The sequence below is a fragment of the Fundulus heteroclitus genome, chromosome 8, assembly GCF_011125445.2.
Source record: "Fundulus heteroclitus isolate FHET01 chromosome 8, MU-UCD_Fhet_4.1, whole genome shotgun sequence".
NCBI classification, from domain to species: domain Eukaryota; kingdom Metazoa; phylum Chordata; class Actinopteri; order Cyprinodontiformes; family Fundulidae; genus Fundulus; species Fundulus heteroclitus.
The window spans coordinates 22825954-22844992 of NC_046368.1; the positions used below are offsets into that span (position 1 = coordinate 22825954).

Below are 19039 nucleotides of genomic sequence, written 5' to 3' on the forward strand. Positions count from 1 at the left end.
TATATACAAATTCACATACTTATATATACACATATATATTTAATATGAATAACATGTACAGTATTTCAGCACCTAATTTCCTAGTAGTTGATAGTGTTAGTACATCCACTAAATGTAGAATTACTTATGAAACGTTTTTTACAGCCAGAAAACTGCTTGTTGTTGCAACCAAATCCTATGGGATTCTGTGAGAGTAGGGAGTAGCAAGATGGCGGCCAGTGACTTCAGTTTTTCGGCAAAATCAGCACTCCAGTGTATAATATAGCTCAGTGGTTGGTCTGCATTGCCACTCGCAAAATGGCTCCGACGTTCACGCAGGAGCCCAAACTATCGCGAGATATCACGCAAGGGTGGGTTTTTTTTTCATGGCGGCGCCCATCCATGGAGTGGAATAGCGCTCAGGGAGGAAAAAAATCCCACCAACAAACTGGTCTATTTACATTGTGCAGAGCTGCATTTCTAGCTTAGTGAAGACTCTTGTGACCATCTCCGTTACCCACCGTAGAAATGATCAGCGTGGGACGATCGTTCTCGTAAATACGACCGCCGCTTCGAGAAAATGACCAGCCGAGCCTCCAAAATAACAGGACACAACAAAGACACCATCAACACAGACGATAAAGGTCAGTGCACTCACTTCCACCAAATAAAGGACACGGTCGATTCTCCCGGGACATAAATAATAAAGGAGCGGTAAAAAAATAATAATAATAATTGGTGATCCGTTATATAAAAAAAAATCTACTGTTCGCAATATCCGAGTTTAGAAGCAGCATGAGCTTTCATTTAACGTTTGTGTGCACACACAAGGGATTTGACTTTCGTTCCACTTTGCTCTAAATAAAGACGTTTCAAGGAAAGGTATTTAAAAAGGAAATATGCACATTATTTGTTCTGCAAAGGGATAGACGTGATCAGATTGGTGTCTATCGATCCGGGTACTCTGATTGTTCGGTCAGCTTGACAGCCTGAGAGGAAAACTGACTCTGTGGCAGCTGGTTTCTGTAAACAACGCTCTGGTAGAATGGCACATAGAATGGCCGAGCTACCCTAAGTAGAAAGCGCCTGCTATCAGTGGCTCTACCTCCCTCTGTCATAGTCAGCGTTTTCGGTTATAGAACAGGTGATATATCAGTCAGGTAACGAAACACGGCGTCCTATGAACCCTGAGTTAAGCGCGAGCACGAAGGAAGTCCTCATCAATGGATCGCAGATAACGTGATTCACCGTGGGAACGGCAGGAAATAAGAAGCCTGGAAGTGCTCGTTTCCCACGAGTGGAATTAGAAATCTTCAATGAAGGCATATGGAGACTATTAAACCATAATTAACAAAAAGAAATGATGCTGTTGCTGCAAAAAAAAAAAAATAAGCAGAGAATTAGCGGCAGAGAATTGCTGAAAAAGTCAATGCATGAGTGCCGTGAGAGTTATTTGACAGAGTTAAAGTTGTATTCTCACACTGCACTCATTCAACACACACACACAAAAAAATCAACACACGGTAATTAATTTATTTTTTGACAGAATTTGGCTTCGCCCAACCTTCTGAAACTGAGTTGACTTTGATTTTCCTGTAGGTATATAATTTGTGCCAACCTCACTTTATATTAATCAAGGAGGCTATATTCACATTTTAAGTTGAAGTAAAGGTGGCGTTATTTAACTGAAGAATGTGCCGTATCCTTAACGGTGTTGGGGGGGGGGGGATATATGAATGGAAACTAAAATATATATATGGAAAATTCTTGCTGGAAGTCTCAAAAACTGATACAGAACAAATTATTGCTTTCATTCTGTCTGTTCTTTTATTAATCTTGTGGGTCTCTGACTACGAAACACCATTAAACTCTATAACTGTGCGCACCAGTGACATTAATGACAGCGTTATTAAAAAAGCTTTCATTGGCATAAAAACGAAGAGCAGCACAAAGAAATGGTTCACGACTGAGAGCGTTCCCTCGTTGTGTTAGAAGAGCGATAAATGACAACGGCGAAAAAAGGTAACGCTTGAAAATATATTAATCCAGAAATGAAATGACACGTGATCGTGGTCTGATCATCTTCTCCCGACAGAGATTTCTGTGGTGTATTTACGCTTTAGCATACAGGCTCCTCCAGAAAAGGACACGCCTTTTTCCGACACTTCCCTGTGCGGATCTCAGCTTAGAAGTAGGAAAAACTCAGAGTTTGCCTGAACAACCCTGCTACCAAGCAAGGCTGTTACATGGAGTAAAGGCTTCTGAGCTTTCTGAAACGGGCAAGCCAAGGTATGCAGGAATTTTACCCCAGAAGTTACTGTTTTGGAGATGCTCTGTGTAACGTTTACTCTGTCAGTTTGTTCCTGAGCCGTTTAGCAGAGGGCCCGGTCCCCGCTGCCGTGAGGCTGTTCCTTGTTTTTACATATCTCCCTCAGATGTTAAGTGAACCATGGTTTATTGCTGTTATATGTGCAAAAGGCCTTGGTCTGCATACACGTGTCCTCACAAAAAAAAACGATGGATGAGGTGACCGTCTCAGCGAGCTCATTCCGGTCAGTGGATAGAGCTTCTAAGAAACGGGCCTGCAGCGTCTGCTTTGGCTCATCGGCCCACTTCCTATAAGTCCCAACCACAGGCGTAGAGGTTTTCAGTTTTTGCCTGTAAGTTGGGATGAGATGAAGCAGACGGTGAACTAAGAGGCTTTTAGCTGGCCCAGCGAACTGCACGCCGTGCATCTTTTAAAGCTGTGGAACGCCGATCCAGCGTCTTAATATCCCTGGCTGGGCACTTAATATGCTGTCTGTATTTTGGATGCTGATTGGAGAGGTTGACCCTGTTGAAATCCCCAAAGAACAAGGATGAGAAGGTCTGGGTGTTTTTTTTTCTCCATGTTATTGGCGAATGAAAAGGTTTCTAATTTATAAATAAAAAATGACACCAGGTGAGAACTACTTGTCTTCTGTGAGGCAAGGCAAGTTTATTTATATAGCAGTTTTCAGTAACAAGACAAGTCAAAGTGCTGCAACACATGTATGTCTACCTTCGCCAGGTAACGGAGGCAGAAGTCAGAGCTTTAGAGGTGAGAAGCAGCACTTCGTCCATTTTATTTAGCCAGGGAGGCAACGTTGCCGATGCGTCGCTTCACGAGCTTGTCTGTTGTACTCGTCTGCGTCTCTGCATCGATTCATAGCAATGTTTGTGCAAAACTAATGGTTTGACGTACCTCTGGCTGGAAAATATATTGAGATTTAAAAAAATGTCTCTATAGAAAGATATAAGATGAGACGATTTTGTTTTGTACTGAGATATATGTCGCGTTATAATTGCGCTTTTATGTCTTGTAGTTGGTCATTTTTTAGCCGTTTCTCATATTAAGCTACAGCTGTTTGTTAAAAAAAAAGTGTGCCTGTGAATTTGGGTTAAACTTTGAAAATTTATGAAAAGAAAAAAACACATCGAGATAAATATCGTAAATTGGCATTTAGCCTAAAAATATCGATATATATATTTTTTGTCCATATAGCCCAGCCCTATAGGTGTACCTCGCCTCCAGTTTATGGAGGGTTTTGTGGAGGACAGGGAGGGAAGGGAGCTGAAACTGTGGACCAGTTTGGCAAAATTGTGAAGGAAAAACTTGATGCTGCAGAGCTGAAAGTTAACCAGGTGATGTTCTGGATGTGGAAAGTGAAGGAGAGGATAGAGAGGCTGTCCAGCATGACACCAAGGCATAAAACTACCAGAGTTGGTTAAAGTTGACTTTGCACAATAAGCAAATGAAGTAAGTAATGTGGCATTATTTCCACGGTCCTGGGAATATATGGGCTAACTAGAAAAAATGTTAAATTGATTATTTTTGCTTTAACCCATGATATATATGGTGCTTATTCGAATTGGCTAAGAATAAGCAAGACGTCACACAAAGACATTTTCAAAACTTCTGGTGTGGACTTCACATATGGACTGGTTATATGGCTGCACCCTGCGACTGTAGATGGGTCCTTGTATCAAGCTCGGTCTTTCCGGGCATTCGGTAAAGACCAAAATGAGTCCAGCCCAACCGGCCCCATCTTTGCCTACAACAACAAACGGGGCCGGTTGATTCTCCCTTTCCTCCTTTCTGGGAGTTTCCTCTTTGTTCCGGTGCTTTCCGTGCATGAGTACCACTCTGACGCGTACCGTCCACAACCGGCTTCGTGGAGACGTCAGGACGTACCGCGTAGTTACAAAATTCTTGCTTTTTTTTCCTTCTTTAAAATCAATTTGGAGACATTTTAATTCCTTATACGATTCTGGATCGGAATAAATTGCGACTCTGATGTAAACTGATTTTTTTTTTTGTCTTTTTCGTCACACACCCAATTAATACTCACGAAACACAACACACCTTATTTGCGAGGTGTGATTGAAAACTGTCTGTAATTGGAAAATCGTCAACGATCATCTGGATATATAAATATCTAAACTGGTGATACGCCTTTGTCTGTCCTAACATGCACTGCCACACCTGGAAACAGCTTGAACGCCATTTGGAAAGTCATGTTCCAACTTTTTGCATTAAAGCAGACCTGTGTGTACTCGCACTCCACCACTTTTTCAGAGGACAATAAGGTCCTCACGTTCTACCTGTATGCATCCAAATTTCTCCACAGTTGAGCAGCTTTACTTCTAAAACGTGCCCGGAGCAACTTTCCCAGCTCCACGCAGGGTTCTGTAAATAAATCAGCAAAGGCATATGACCAACTCTGGAGATCGAAAACATCACCGCGGCTTTCTGCGTTGGCGACCATTAAAGCCACCGTCGTCCAAAAGGTAAATGTGCATGTCTGTTTTCCTGCAGACAACCATCGACTGTTTGCAACTAATCAAGAAGCCTCTACTGAAAGAAGCTCCACTATGAGCCATCGGGACCTAGAACTTTCCATGAAGGAGGAGGAGGAAGAGGAAGAGGAGGAAGAGGAATTCCCTTCCAGTCCACTGGCCACTGGTAATCTGCTTACGAGTTTCTCATTCATACGCGACACCTTTATACTGCACGTAGATGGCTTCAAACGTTTCTTAAGGAAACTCTGTGACCTCAAGGTGTCACTGCTTGCTGCATTTGGCCGACACCGAGCCTTGGAGACTTGTTTTGCCCCTTACATCCTCCTAACTGGGAGCGGTAGGCTAACAGCTTAAATATTGGCTCTCTTCCCGTCAGAGAAATTGCAGTGTTTCATATTGGACCTCTGGTAACCTTAACATGGAACAAAATGTAAAGCATATATTAAAACTGCTTCAGTCACATTGCTTTTATAGGGTTTATTAGTGGTATTAATAATTAAGCTACCTGTGTTTGTATTTATAATAATTTCTTAAGATTGGAGTATTTCTTTCCCTCACAGAACAAATTTACATAAATGAAAGGATGGATTTATTTTTTATTTTTTAACCCCCAGTATGATGTAATACAAATGGACTAAAGAAAACACATTCCAATACTTTTTACACATTTTTTAACAGCGGCTTTAAGAAACGTGTCTGGATGTGCAGTTTATCATAATAAAACAGCTCATATATTTTTAATTGTTCACATACCATATATAAATATTTTTTTAAAAACATATAGTTTTTGATTTCTTTTTAAATTAATCTATACTGCAACAACATCATGTAAAATATTTTAACAGTTTCTCTGAATACTCATTTTTTTTATCTACTTTTTATTTAATGTACCAGTATTGAGAATCTGTATTTGTCACCTCTTACTGGCATGTAGATTTAGAGTTGTGTGAGGAGTTCATGTTTTTTTGTTGTTGTTGTTTTTTTTTTAAATCTTGTCTGCAGACGTGGACCAGTTGTTGGTGGTGAAAACAGAATCCCCAGATGAGTGGTCCTTCGGTCTGGACTGTCAGGACCCAGAAGAGGACATGAAAGGGGAGCTCTCATCCAGTCCACTGGCCACTGGTAATCTTCTATCTGGTTCTTTATTTTCAATTTGGACCCATCAGTAAAACGTGGCACAACATCAGCAGGCTGCTTGTGTCAGAACAAAGCGCTCAAAGTCTCTATTCATAAACTCAGATAGCAAATAAAGCCGTCCCTTGAAAGCATTTTCACAGAATAGCGCAGTAGCTGCTGTTTCTGGATGATATGGTTTTAAAAGAGCAGGCGAGGTCTGGTGGAGGAAAGAATAGAGTTTGGGGATTTGCCTGCTGGCTTAAATCCCGGCAGGCAAATCATCAAATACCATTTTTATTTTTTATTTTTCTGAAAACATTTCGACTCCTATCCAGAAGTCTTTCTCAATTCAGAAAGAACTGAGCGAAAATGCGGTCGCCTTCGATGTAAGCCTGGTTGCTGTCGCGATGACCCGGATAACTGAGAATCCGCACAGGCATCTCTTAGTTTATTGTATTGTATACAAAATAAAATGCAACAAAACCACGCCTCTGTTTCTAATCTTCAGCAGATTAGTGTAAAACATGGTATCTTTTAGATAAAACCCAAATACTTTAAAAACACCAACGAGTTGAAACAGAAAGTCAGTGGGTAACTTTATTTTTTGCATGTGGAAGAACGTTCTGCACCATGGTGGTGGTTCTGCCTCTTAAATCGCAGTACCGTCTTCATGATGGCAGCGATTTAGTTTTTATTTACATTTATTGGTCTGATGCAATATTCAAATCTTTAAGGCTGTGTTTTATTAGCTGGAGGTGGAAAAAAAAGTATAACTAACCGAGGAAAAAAAGGTGAGTTATAGCTCAAACTGAACTCCCAAGTCTGGAGTATGTACTTATTAGATGTTAATTTTACTTTAACATCAATGCGGTGCTGTTACTGTCACTGTACCATCGCTGTTTTTAAAGCAAACATACAAGCAAAGATCATGACCTTATGTAAACCTGGAAGTAAATTCACCAAACACTTTAAATTGGTTAAAAAAGAATGCTAACAAACCCAATAAAATAGCAAAGTTGACAGTACAGTTGCAATTGGGTCAAAAAGTGGTCGTCCTGCTGGCCTTGTCATTGTGTAATAAGTTAAGGTTACAGTGGGGAAATAAGTATTTGATACGCCGGCGCTTTCCCCACTTACAAAGAACAAAGAGGTCTGTAATTTTCATCATAGATGCACTACAACTGTGGGAGACAGAATCTAACAAACAAAATCTAGAAATTGTGGAGAACCAGACCAGCATTGTAGCGTTATAGTAGTAGAAGTGGTTGTTGCCCGGATTCCTGCGACACATGGCCCCGGCCATCCTCACCACTTCTTCCAAAACACGGCGAGGGAAGCTTTTTTTTTTTTACCAAAAAGCTCTGTTTTGGTCCCGTCTGACCACATATCCTTTCCCTGTGCCTCCTCTAGATCACCCAGATGGTCATAGGCAAACTTGAGCCGGGCCTGGACATGTGCGGGCTCGAGCGGGGAGGACATTGCGGGATTTTAGTTCCCGGTGGCACAGTGTGTTGCCAGTGGAAACCTTTGTGACCGTGGTCCCTGCTCTCCTCAGGTCATTATACCGCTCCTCCCGTGTAGTTCTGGGCCGATCCCTCAACCTTTCTCGTTCTCCCCAAGCCGCCTGTCTGTTGTCCTGTAGCCCAGCCCAGCCTTGTGCAGGTCTATAGTTGTTCTTAGACAGCTCTTTGGTCTTGCCCAAAGAGAGGTGGAGAGGTGTCTTTCATTCCGGTAACAAGTTGAAGCAGGTGTCATTAATACAAGTCAGGACTGGAGGATAGAAGGGCTTCTTAAAAAACAAACCAGCAGGTCTATGAGAGCGTGAATTCTTGCTGGTGGATAAGTGATCTAATACTTATTTCATCTCATAAAATGGCAATTACTTATTTTGCTAATAGTTGAAGTGCATCCACAATTAAAATTACAGACCTCTTTTATTCTTTGTTAAAATCTTCAATAAAGGTGAGTTACAATTCACTCCAGAAGACAGAAAATATTCTTTTTTTTTTCTTTTTTTTACTAAAAAATGTTTCTTGTTCAGCAGCATTTGGCAAGTTAGCCTGTTTTAGAATCAATTTTGGTCCCATTAGGTTGCTCCAAAAAAGATGATTGCGGTGTAAAAGATCATATGATCACATATGGTTATTTTCCCATTTATAGCGGAGCGCATATCAGAGCCGCACAAACTTTATTTTGCCCTCACCGCAGGTAAAAAGAGAGGAACCGACCGACAACTTCCCCCAAAGACCTAAAATACACTCATAATAACATTTGGAGCGAAATGAAGTAGCTCCTGGTGTCCTATCATTTGCAAAGAGTCACTTTTCTTGTTTAATCCCACATGCATTTATATGGATTTAAAAGAAATGACAATATCTATAACAAAGCATGAAAATTCCTTTTTATTTTGCGTAAAGTTAAGGCGAACTCTGACTCTTCTAGCTCAAAGGTCAGTACTGGTAGCCCTTTGTGTGACAACACCAATAAACTAGCCCTCAGTTTCAAAAAAGGTTGGTGACCCCTGCTTTAGACTGTCTTTACTACTTGTGAGCATTAAAAAAAAATTAAAAAAGCATAGTAACAGTAATTTAATGAATAATACAACAAACTGTTGTATGTGATTTTAGTGGAAACGCGTTCTACCACTGTGATAGGAAAACAAGAACTATACGAAGTTACATTATGAAACGAAGCATCAAGCTAAAAATCTTGTTGAGTGTCTCTTAATGTTCGTTGCAGATGTGCTGCAGCTGCTGGTGGTTAAAGAAGAGGTGCCTGATGAATCGGGCTTCTCAGTAAACCATCAGGGGCCAGAGCTTCACATAAAAGAGGAAGAAGAGGAAGTTGCGGCCAGTCCATTGCCAGCTGGTATGTGGGCTCTATTACCGTGTCGACTTTTGCCTTCTAGTTGTGTCCGTGTGTGTCTGGTGAGTAATAATTTAATGTTGTGGTTAGTCGCCACTGATGCTGGGCCAGCTTCGGTTAATGCACTCCACAAATCTGGCCTACATAGAAGAGAGGGAATGGGGGAAAAAAGCCATAAACTCAATTTAAACATGGTGCTGCCACCTGGTGGTGACAGTATCATACTGTGAGGATACTTTCAACAGAGAAACTGGTCAGAGTTTATGGAAATATGGATGGAGACAAAAAATACATTTTAAAAACAGGGAGGTAATTCACCTTTCAAGACCATGACCCTAAGCACAGAGCTAGAATAGAATAGACTATATATGAATGACAACAACAATGGGCTACATCTTTCTTAAAGGTTCACATTTTTGTCCTGGATTTGAGTTGACTTTGAATATCACAGCGGTAAAAAAAAATGTTTCCTTCATTTTTGCTTCAATTGGTATAAAAATTGCCTTACTTTCATTCTGTTTGCACAAAGGTTATTAGTTTATTGTATTCGTTCTGTTATTAGTTCAGCAGAGCATTGATGGAAGTTGAGAAACTGTTTTAATAACGAAAGCAGAGAGCCGAGAGTTTAAAATGTTAGACCCTGTTTTTCCAGATGATGAGGAAGGGACTATCTCCCTCTTTGATTTTTGGATGTAGTACATTGTTTAGGACTAACCTTATACGCTCGAAGTCTGATAAAAACTTTTTCAGTCACATTTTCTCCTGAATAGCTGTTAGGTGACTACAAAGATTGCTTTGATGTTTATGCCCTAAGGACCCCTGAACAGGATATGCGTCAGCGCAGGCCATATGGATGGCAGAAATTACATAAAAACTAGAACACTGGTGAAAAATAGACTTCAACTTAGGGAAGTACACATCTGCTTTCTGTCTGTTCTTTACCTTCTCTGTGCATGTCACCGATTCTCTCAAATCAGTTAATCACCTTTGCTGTGAGAAAAAGGTTACCCAGCTTTGGGTGCCACACACTGTTCCATTTTGACTGGACTGCCACGCATTTGGACTAGTTAATGACATTTTCCGATAGCACTTTGATAATTTGCCTGATCGCTGATGGCGGAGATCAAAGCACATTCATGTGGCAGGATGGCAGAAATTCTAGACCTAAATTCAAACCCGATTGAACCACCTAGCTATTTCCAGATAGATAGATAGATAGATAGATAGATAGATAGATAGATAGATAGATAGAGCTCCTTTTATCGCATGTTGTGTGTTCACAGCAACAGCTTCCAAATGCAAACACCACACCTGGAATCAACTCCAGACCTTTTAACTGCTTAATTGATGACAGGTTAATAAGGGAAGAGTTCATGCAGCCTTTTTTTTTTGCAGCCTTCTGGGTCAATTGTCCAATTACTTGAAAAAGAGGTGGCCATCTGCATATTGAAGAACTTGCTCCAATTTGGATGTGAATACTCTGAAATTACAGCTGAGAGTTTGCACCTTAAGCCAATATATGTAAAAAAACAAACAAAAAAAACCCAACTTGTCATTGTTCAAATATTTCTGGGCCTAACTGTGTGTGTCTGTGTATATATATTTATATATATGGCTTTTTTCTGCTTTGTTTTTTTTATATATATATATATATATATATATATATATATATATATATATATATATATATATATATATATATATATATATATATATATATGTACACACACACAAAACACAATTACTGATATGTCATGGAGTCAACTGCTGTTCCACTCATTAGAATAAATGTGTATTTTTTATTTTCATACAGATGTCCAGAAGCTGTTTGTGGTTAAAGAAGTTCCCGATGACTGGAGCTTCACCACAACCAATAAGAACCAAGAACCTTTCAAGTGTCACAATGAGGAAGAGGATCAGCCCTCTAATGGCAGTAGTGAGTTTGACGTCAATTATGATGACTGGCGGATGGAGACCATGCACGAATCGGAGGAAAATTCCAATGCGGGATATAACACGGCCAGACAATTCTTTAGCTGCTCTATCTGTCGTAAGCAGTTCCTCTACAAGGAGTGTCTGCGGAAACACATGAAATGCCATTTAGAAAAAAGCAGTTTGGGCTTCCAGGTGGTTGACAAAGGCCTCATTGTAAAGCAAAATTTAGACTCAGAGATGATGGGTTCAGAGAAAGCGTTTGGTTGCGATGTTTGTGGTAAAACGTTCCACCAAAGGTCTTATCTGTATAGACACAGGCGGACCCACACAGGAGCGAAGGCTTTTGCCTGTGACATCTGTGGTAAAACCTACATTGATAAGTCGACTCTTAACAAACATATGAGCATCCACAGCGGAGAGAAAGCGTTTGGCTGCGATGTTTGTGGTAAAACCTTCATCCAAAAGTCCAATCTTTATAAACACAAGAGAATCCACACAGGAGAGAAACCCTTTGGCTGTGAAGTTTGTGGTAAAGCATTTATTTATAAGTCTATCCTTAATGGCCATATGTTGGTCCACACAAGAGAGAAAATCTATGGCTGTGACGTGTGTGGTAAAACCTTCACAGAGAAGTCCGATCTCCATAAACACAAGAGCACCCACCCAGTAGAGAAGTCCTTTGGATGTGACATCTGTGGTAAATCCTTCATCAATAAGTCGACCCTGAACAGACACGTGGGGATCCACGCGGTGGACAAACCGTTTGGCTGTTTGGTCTGCGGAAAAACCTTCCACCAGAAGGTAGTCCTCAATAGGCACATGGCAATCCACACATTGGAAAAATCCCTCGAGTGTGACGTCTGTGGTAAAATGTTCAAACAAAAGGCGCACCTCGCCACGCACAAAACGATCCATACGGGAGAGAAACCGTTTATCTGCGACGTGTGTGGGAAAGCGTTCAACCGGAAGGAGAGGCTTTGCTCGCACAAACGAATCCACACCGGGGAAAAACCCTTCGGCTGTGATTTTTGCGGTACGATGTTCAATGACAGCTCAACCCTCAGGAAGCACATGAGGATCCACACGGGAGAGAAGCCCTTCGGCTGTGATGTTTGTGGTAAAACATTTCGTTTCAGATCGAACGTCAAAAAGCATATGAATACCCACACAGAACAGAAATCACCTGTTGCAGAATTAATATGAATGATTACTTGTATGCTATGTTGTAGGAACTATAATTATTTATTTATTTATTAATGTGATGTTTTGCGGCATTTATGTAATTTTCCTCTTTACTATTGCATTTTTTCTTGAAATGCATTTTCATGTCTAGTCTTTTCTTGGCATATATATAAAGCAGGCCGTTAAAGTTTTTTTGCGTGGCTGGTAATTTTACGTCAACATGAAAAATGTTGCTACGTCACTGTTTAATTTAAAATTAGAAAAATTCAGCCCAACTTTCTGTCAAAGCTGGATTTCCAGCCGAAAATTCTTCAAACGCATTCTCTAAGTCTGCATTGCCGTTTCTGTGAGTTTGTTCAGAGGTTTTGGATTTTTTTCCCCTTAAACTTGTTTATAATTCATGTATATTACTGTAGTTTTGGATAAATGTAAAGAACATAATCCTTTTATTTTGTATTTTTCGAACAGTTTTTAGGAAAGGGTTTGCTTTACTCATAAGCGTTATAAGATTTAACCATTGTATACATCATCTAATTAGGGATACAAATATGCAAACAAAATATGTTCTCGCCATTTGGAAAGACAAATAAGCCTCTGTGTTGAGTCATATTCAAAGCCTGAGGAATCATGAAGTCTAGCGCTAATATAACTTACTAGACACTCTTAAAAACCAAAAACAGTCGGGGTCTACTTCCTTTTTTTCCTGTATTAAGAAATTTTGACCCATCCACACATTTTATGGACACACATACTCAGTGACTGTAACTGACTTTGTTCTGGTGGTGATAGATATGTATAGTTTTGTGTCATTAGCAAATGTGTGATAAGAGATGCGCACAATAATCTTACCTAGGCGATAGCAAGGTGACATTATTAAGACACTGAATAAAAATGGTGCAAGAATGGAGCCTTGTGGAACCCCAGATATGTTGGTCTAGAATCTAGATTAACAGTTGCTAAATAACAGGAATATAGCTGATAAAAATGACCAAATTATTGGTTGAAATATTCTAAACTGTTCAGTGTAACTTTATGCTGCTGTAAAAAAAATAGGCAATAAGTGAGGTAGTTAGTGTATGTAAGCTAAACAGTTGTAGTTGCATGGACTATGAATTACAGGTAAATATATTCTTAGTGTAGATTATGATTTTTCAAAATATAGAAAATAAATGTTTAACATAGAAATAAAAAAGGGGAGAAAAAGGGCACAAACATTTCATTACAAATTAACTTTTCTGGATTATAGCTGTGTTTATGCAAAGATTCTTCTGGTTTCTTTGATTTTTGTTTCAGCTTGTAAATGAAATTGCCTTATTTTGTATCTTGATTTCAATATTTATCAATTTATTGTTTTCTAAAGTTGTGAAACTGTTTACAGTTAAAACCATCGGAAAGTTTATAAAATGTTTATGTCTGAGTTGTATACGTCTGCTTTCGCACACAAAAACAACAGCTTCCCCTCCGCCACCACTGCATAGTCTATGCTTTGGGACTGACAGACGGATGCAGTTATTGATATATATTTATTTCCGCACCCACAACAGCCTAGAATGCTCTAGATTGATGACATAGCCCTGTCCTCTACACACTAATGACTGTATTGCCACACATATGAACATATTCCTGAAATAATCAGACATCACTATCATGAGCTGCCTGATCACCGCTGGTGATTAGACAGCTAATGATAAGACGGTTGCAATTGTGGCTTTGTAGTGTAAAAAAAACGCCTCCTATGTTTACAATATTCAGGATATTCTTGTGGACATATCTGCAGCTACGTATTGTTCTGAGCGTGGATTTTCTTTGTGCCTTACCTCACTGTTTCCATAATGCCATATCATTTTCTTGTCATTACCTGTGACCTAACTGTGTTTACCAGTATGTTTTTTTTTTTTTTTTTAGAACAGGAAAGAAAAGACATTTCATAGCTTGTTTACATGATCGCTATTGGCAATAAATAGCTATAATTTTGATTTGTTAAATAGCTGCATGCTTATTTTCTAAATTTCATAGTAAGCTTAAATGTACTTTTTAGTTTCACAGCCCTTTGGTATTGTATGAGAAAAAATAAAAACAAATTTGGTCACAAGAACAAGAGTTGTGTTGAGATTTGAGATGGAAACACCAGCATATGAACTAATTAAAAAAAAAGCATGACAATGATTTTGATTAGAGTCGTCGGGAGCTCTCTGGGCGGCTTTTGTCGTCTATATCTCAAGTTTGTTTCATAACCTGCCAAAACTGAAGTGGTTTATATGATTATAAAGTGAGACATTTTTATTTCAACCATTGTCAAAAATGAAAGGGCTATATTAATTATTGGGAAGCTTTGAAAAAAGGGTTTCCTTTTCAATTCCATATTGTGCCTTTGCGAGGTCTGGTAATGATTCATGCATTTATGAGGAGCTGGCGGATTACAGATTTTCCTTATTCTACTCAGAAATGCTAAGAGAAACAAGCAACCTGTTGCTTTTGTCAACCCTCTGTGTGACAGTAGGAACATCTGTCACATATTGATGCACTAAACTGTGGGACGTTTGGCATTTAGGGGTAGTTAAATCCTTTTTCAGAGTACCGATATGTTGAGTACAGAACTGAACTGACAGTAGAAGTACTAAAATTATCAATTTGATAAGCCACTACATGTAACATCCGTTTTAGACATACTTTTATGGTATCTTGTAAAATAAACATATTTTCATAACAGATTACTATTATGTATGCGAGGTGTTGCCATTTTGCATCCAACAATTGGCCTTAAAAATTTCCCCGACCTTCTGACGGGGAATTCCAACTAAATATAAAAGTGGCCATTACAGTTGAGTTTTCCGATTGGAAGCTGGGATTTCTGAGTTCTGATTGCAAATTCAATGCTTCATAAATCCAGTGTGGTTTTGGAAATCCCAGTGTGTGTTGGGCTTAAATTTTAAAGCAGCACAGTGTAAGTTTTGACCCAAGTATTAGCTTTGGGATATATTAAATAATATATAATATACAATGTATTTAGGTCAACATACAGCACTTGGCACGCATAAATGCTCTGTGCAGGCTGGCCTTTTTTTAAAACCCACCCATGTAACTTGAGAAGGTCGGATTTGTTGCTTAATGGGTCATTTTTGATACTCTCGTATAGGCTTTTCTTTAGAGGGGTGAATGTGGACTTGCATTCACAAGTAACTCCATGACTTCTCAATCTGCTTGTCCATAGTGGTCTGCTATCAGATTCCAAAACATGGAAGGAGGCTGTTTAATTTTGCGACAGTGCAGTAATGCCACTGGTCTTCATGGGCACTAAACCTGGAAGTTACAGGTTTAGTGCCCCTAGTGGCTAAAGGTTACACAGTGCTTTAAAGATGTAACCTGGCTAGCCAGATTGATAATGTGTAGCACTCTATGTTCTGCACATTATCAATCTACTGCTCCCGTCAAATCTATTTGGGAAAAGGAGGTACATTCAGCAGAATTCTCTGAGCTGATTGGAGGAAGTGACACCTAGTGCCCGCCTACCAAAGGTTGGTTTTAGCCAATCACTGTATTAATGAGAAACCACAACAAGGTACCCTTGTCCTGGCACCTCTTGGTGGTGTTCTTTCAAGGAAATTGTGGATTCTGACAGAACAGATGTGATGGCATCAGCTACGCATACGATGTCAACACACAAATACTGCGAGAGTTCGTCTTGCAGACACAGTTATTAAAAATGAACGGACTGGTCCTAAAAAGTATGATAACCACTGATTTAGTGTGTTATTTACTACCTGTTCAAAACATCATGCTATGATAAATATCTTGTTCCTTTGAGAAATTACAACAAAATCAAAAACTTCATCTATTTCAATCATCCAGTTCAAGAAGTAAAACTAATATGTGCATTCATTACGCACGGAATGTGTGAATTTAAGCATGGATTTATGTTACGTTTCATGGGTTATTGACTGAAAACACAAAATGAAATGTTTGGTTTAGGAAAAATAAATATTATACAAAAATAATTTCCAACAGTAATTTAATGTAAATAATGGGGACAACTGCTAACTTGTCACACCGGACAATAACAGACACCCTCCACAAGGAGGGTAAACGACGACAGGAAACTGCTTTTTTTCACAAAGTATCAAAGCTTGTTAACGGAAAGTTGGGGAGAAGAGAAAAGTGTGGTAGAGAACTTTACGCAAGCAACAGGAGTGATAGAATAGTGTCGCACACGGGCTGCAACTGTGTGAAATCACTCCTAAGTCAGAGGCAACATCACGGCGGACCGACTGGCTCTATGCCATGCTGCAATATGTAAACACAGCCAGAGGAGTATTACCAGGTAATGAATGCATCTGCTCTACAGCACTACAGAGTGTACTTCTGTCTTTTTTCCTGTTGTTTTCCCCTTCTTCTACAGTTTTTTTTAACATTCTGTATGTGTTGTCACAAATTCAAAATAACTAAATAAATCCAAATAATAAAACTGTAGTAGTATTTTTTTATATATTTATATATATATATTTACCATTTATTAATCCTCACATAACTCTCCCCAACACACAAAATCCCATTTGTATTACAGTTTACCTGTTTTTAATAGTTTGCTACAAACAGGTCTGTCTTTATTATACAACCTGCGTCTCAGTGCGGAGGAGTACATCTGTTGTAAACTTTGGGAAATTTCACCAGAAAAATAAGCAAGAAATTAGAAAAGTGCAATAACTACAATGAAAAATGCATTTTACGTGACAGCGGAAGTGAGTTTTGGAAAGCGTTATGTTAGTAAAGCAAAAAAGAAATAAGAATTTTGTCCTTTCCTATTTTCATTTTCAGTATAGAACAGTGTAGTTAGTTTTTGTTTTTAAAATAAAGATTAAAACAAGTACAGATAGAAAAATACAGTCAACTGTTCCATAAATGTTTAGATATTCTAGATTTAGATGTAAAACTACATTTAAAAAAAAAATAAACAGTCATTTGATTTAGCCTTTTCCCAAAATGAAGCTGCTACACTGTAAACAAGTTTTTAAGGTGCTACATGTTAATGAGCTCTCTGGATTAAGTCATATTTAAGGTCTGTTTATTTCTGTGTGTGTGTGTGTGTAGGGAGGGGGGGGGGGGGTGTAGAGGGGGACAGTCTGGAAGTGGTACAGTCTGGAAGTGTGGGGGCGGAGCTTTAGTTGCTATGTAACCTGAACTGAATAGAAAAGCTTGTGACATCACAGAGGGGATCTCTAGCTTCATGACCTCACAGATGACGTAAAGCCCTCAGTGATCGCACGGTGACTGACATTAGCACACCAGGAAAGATTTGCTGATCGCCTGGACGCTATCCAGATAACACGTTTAACTTTTACCTAATAGCCAAAAGGAAAAAAAAGAGGATTGCTTTGAAACCAGTTATGGCGATCAAAAAAACAAAGCAGAGAAAAGCCAAGAATACCAAGAAAGATGTCAAACCTCAGTCGAAACAAACAAAGAGGCAGGATGAAAAAGTGGTGAACAGCAACAGTGCTCTTTGGGAGCTGAAGCTGAAGAGAGCCGAGGAGGAAGTGACCCGCTACCGAAAGGCGTACTACGACATGGTCAGCCAGAACGAGCAGCTCAGAAGTCTACTGTACCAGTCAGAGGTGCAGCAATTTGAGACCACCGCTTTTTGGGAGAAAGAATTCGGAGCTAAAAACGAGAGGATCAGGCTCCTGGAGGCAGAGTTTGAAAGGCGAAGGGAGCGCGCCTTTGAAGAGGAGTGTGCGTGGGAAATTAGAAAGAGACAATATCTCGAAGAGCTCCAGGTAGAAATTGCGAAACACAAGAGCGCTGAGGCTTCGTGGCGGAGAAAAATTTCCAACATGAGGAACCAACTCAATATCACTAAGGTCGAGCACAAAGAAAGCCTGAGAAAAAAAGAAGAGGAACTTTCACTCTCGGTAAAACAAGCAGCAGAGAAAGAAATGGACCTTAAAACACACTTTGAAAAGGAGATAAACCTGTTAAAACATACTCAAGAAAAAGCTATTGTCCTGCTGAAACATGAAGTGAAACATGTTTATGAGGAGCAAACCGGCATGACTAAAAAACTGAGAGATGCTCAGGCCGAGATAGAGGAACTGAGGAAGCTGGATCAATCGTTGTCGAAGGACAAGCTCTTGCTGGCAGTGGATAAAAAAATCCTCACGTCAACATTAAAGGAGACCATTGCAGAGATGGCGGCTCAAGAAAAGAAGCTTAATGAAGTCAGTGCCAAAGTTCCCCTTCTTGAGCAGGCCCTCAAGAACATAGAGGAAGAATCAAGAGAGAAAGAGAAAACAAACCGATTCACCATCCAGGCCAGCGAGGCTGAGCTGGAAAAACTGCGGAGAATCATCGCCAGTCAAGAGAGAGAGATGCACCGCCTCAAACAGCTGGCGAGGACCGTGGTAGAGAAACGTAAGGAGGTGGAAGTGTTTTTCCACGAAGCGCTGGATCACGTCCGACAAGAGATTGCGAACGACAGACACCGGTTTAAAGCGGAGGCACGTCAAGACTACCGGCAGAAATTTAGAGAGGGCACGGTGAGAAAGACGAAGCTCCCGCCCATCTGCACGTTCAATCAAAACCCCAACAGCACCAACTCCGTCTATTCGGACACGAAGGCTGCGCAAAAATGGCCCCATCCTCCCGGCAAGGAGGTTTCCATGTCTGAGCTCACTTGGGAGCAAAAAGAAAAGGTGCTCAGCCTTCTCTTTGCCAAAATGAACGGATACGCAGGAAGTGCGGTCAACGTGAAGCTGGATTTGTGTGAGTCCTGCACAAAGCGGAACGGCCTGCTGACACCGAAGCCGCCGAGCCGAAGGCTCAGCAGCAGAAATGTGCATTAAAACAACCTTATGTGGTTCAGCCAGTCAGAAATGAGCAATTGTCCTTTGTCATTATCAAGTAAAAAAGGAACTATACACACACACACACACACATCTACATATATATATATATATATATATATATATATATATATATATATATATATATATATATATATATATATATATATATAATCCATAGTGGCACAGTTACAGGTCCTGGGTGCAATCTTTGACCTGGGGTCTTTCTGCATGGAGTTTCCATGTTCTCCCTGTGCATGTGTGGGTTCTCTCCAGGTGCTCTGGCTTCCTCCCACTTGACTGGT

At 39.8% G+C, this 19039-nt stretch overlaps 2 protein-coding genes across 3 annotated transcripts; both read left to right on the forward strand.

Annotated features, from left to right (window-relative positions):
• Positions 1 to 339: 339 nt before the first annotated feature.
• LOC105928748 (zinc finger protein OZF) lies at positions 340 to 13990 on the forward strand. Of its 2 annotated transcripts, XM_021318347.2 has the most exons (5): positions 340 to 623; positions 4817 to 4963; positions 5803 to 5922; positions 8656 to 8784; positions 10595 to 13990. In XM_021318347.2, exons 1-5 carry the CDS (start codon positions 560 to 562, stop codon positions 11917 to 11919), a joined length of 1785 nt encoding a protein of 594 aa, XP_021174022.2. In that variant the 5' UTR covers positions 340 to 559; the 3' UTR covers positions 11920 to 13990. The 2 variants fall into 2 exon arrangements, with proteins under 2 accessions (XP_021174022.2, XP_035996260.1); XM_036140367.1 differs by lacking the exon at positions 5803 to 5922.
• A 3289-nt stretch (positions 13991 to 17279) lies between these two features.
• On the forward strand, positions 17280 to 18734 carry LOC105928749 (basal body-orientation factor 1-like). Its single transcript, XM_012866201.3, has one exon. The coding sequence runs from the start codon at positions 17280 to 17282 to the stop codon at positions 18732 to 18734; it is 1455 nt and encodes a 484-aa protein (XP_012721655.2).
• Positions 18735 to 19039: the final 305 nt, after the last annotated feature.

Bases quoted from the DNA above. Each gene is read 5' to 3' on its own strand.
- LOC105928748 (XM_021318347.2), top strand. From the start codon at position 560: ATGACCAGCCGAGCCTCCAAAATAACAGGACACAACAAAGACACCATC. The intron at 624-4,816 runs GTCAGTGCACTC...GTTTTCCTGCAG, and splicing joins CATCAACACAGACGATAAAG to ACAACCATCGACTGTTTGCA. The intron at 4,964-5,802 runs GTAATCTGCTTA...TCTTGTCTGCAG, and splicing joins TTCCAGTCCACTGGCCACTG to ACGTGGACCAGTTGTTGGTG.
- LOC105928749 (XM_012866201.3), top strand. From the start codon at position 17,280: ATGGCGATCAAAAAAACAAAGCAGAGAAAAGCCAAGAATACCAAGAAA.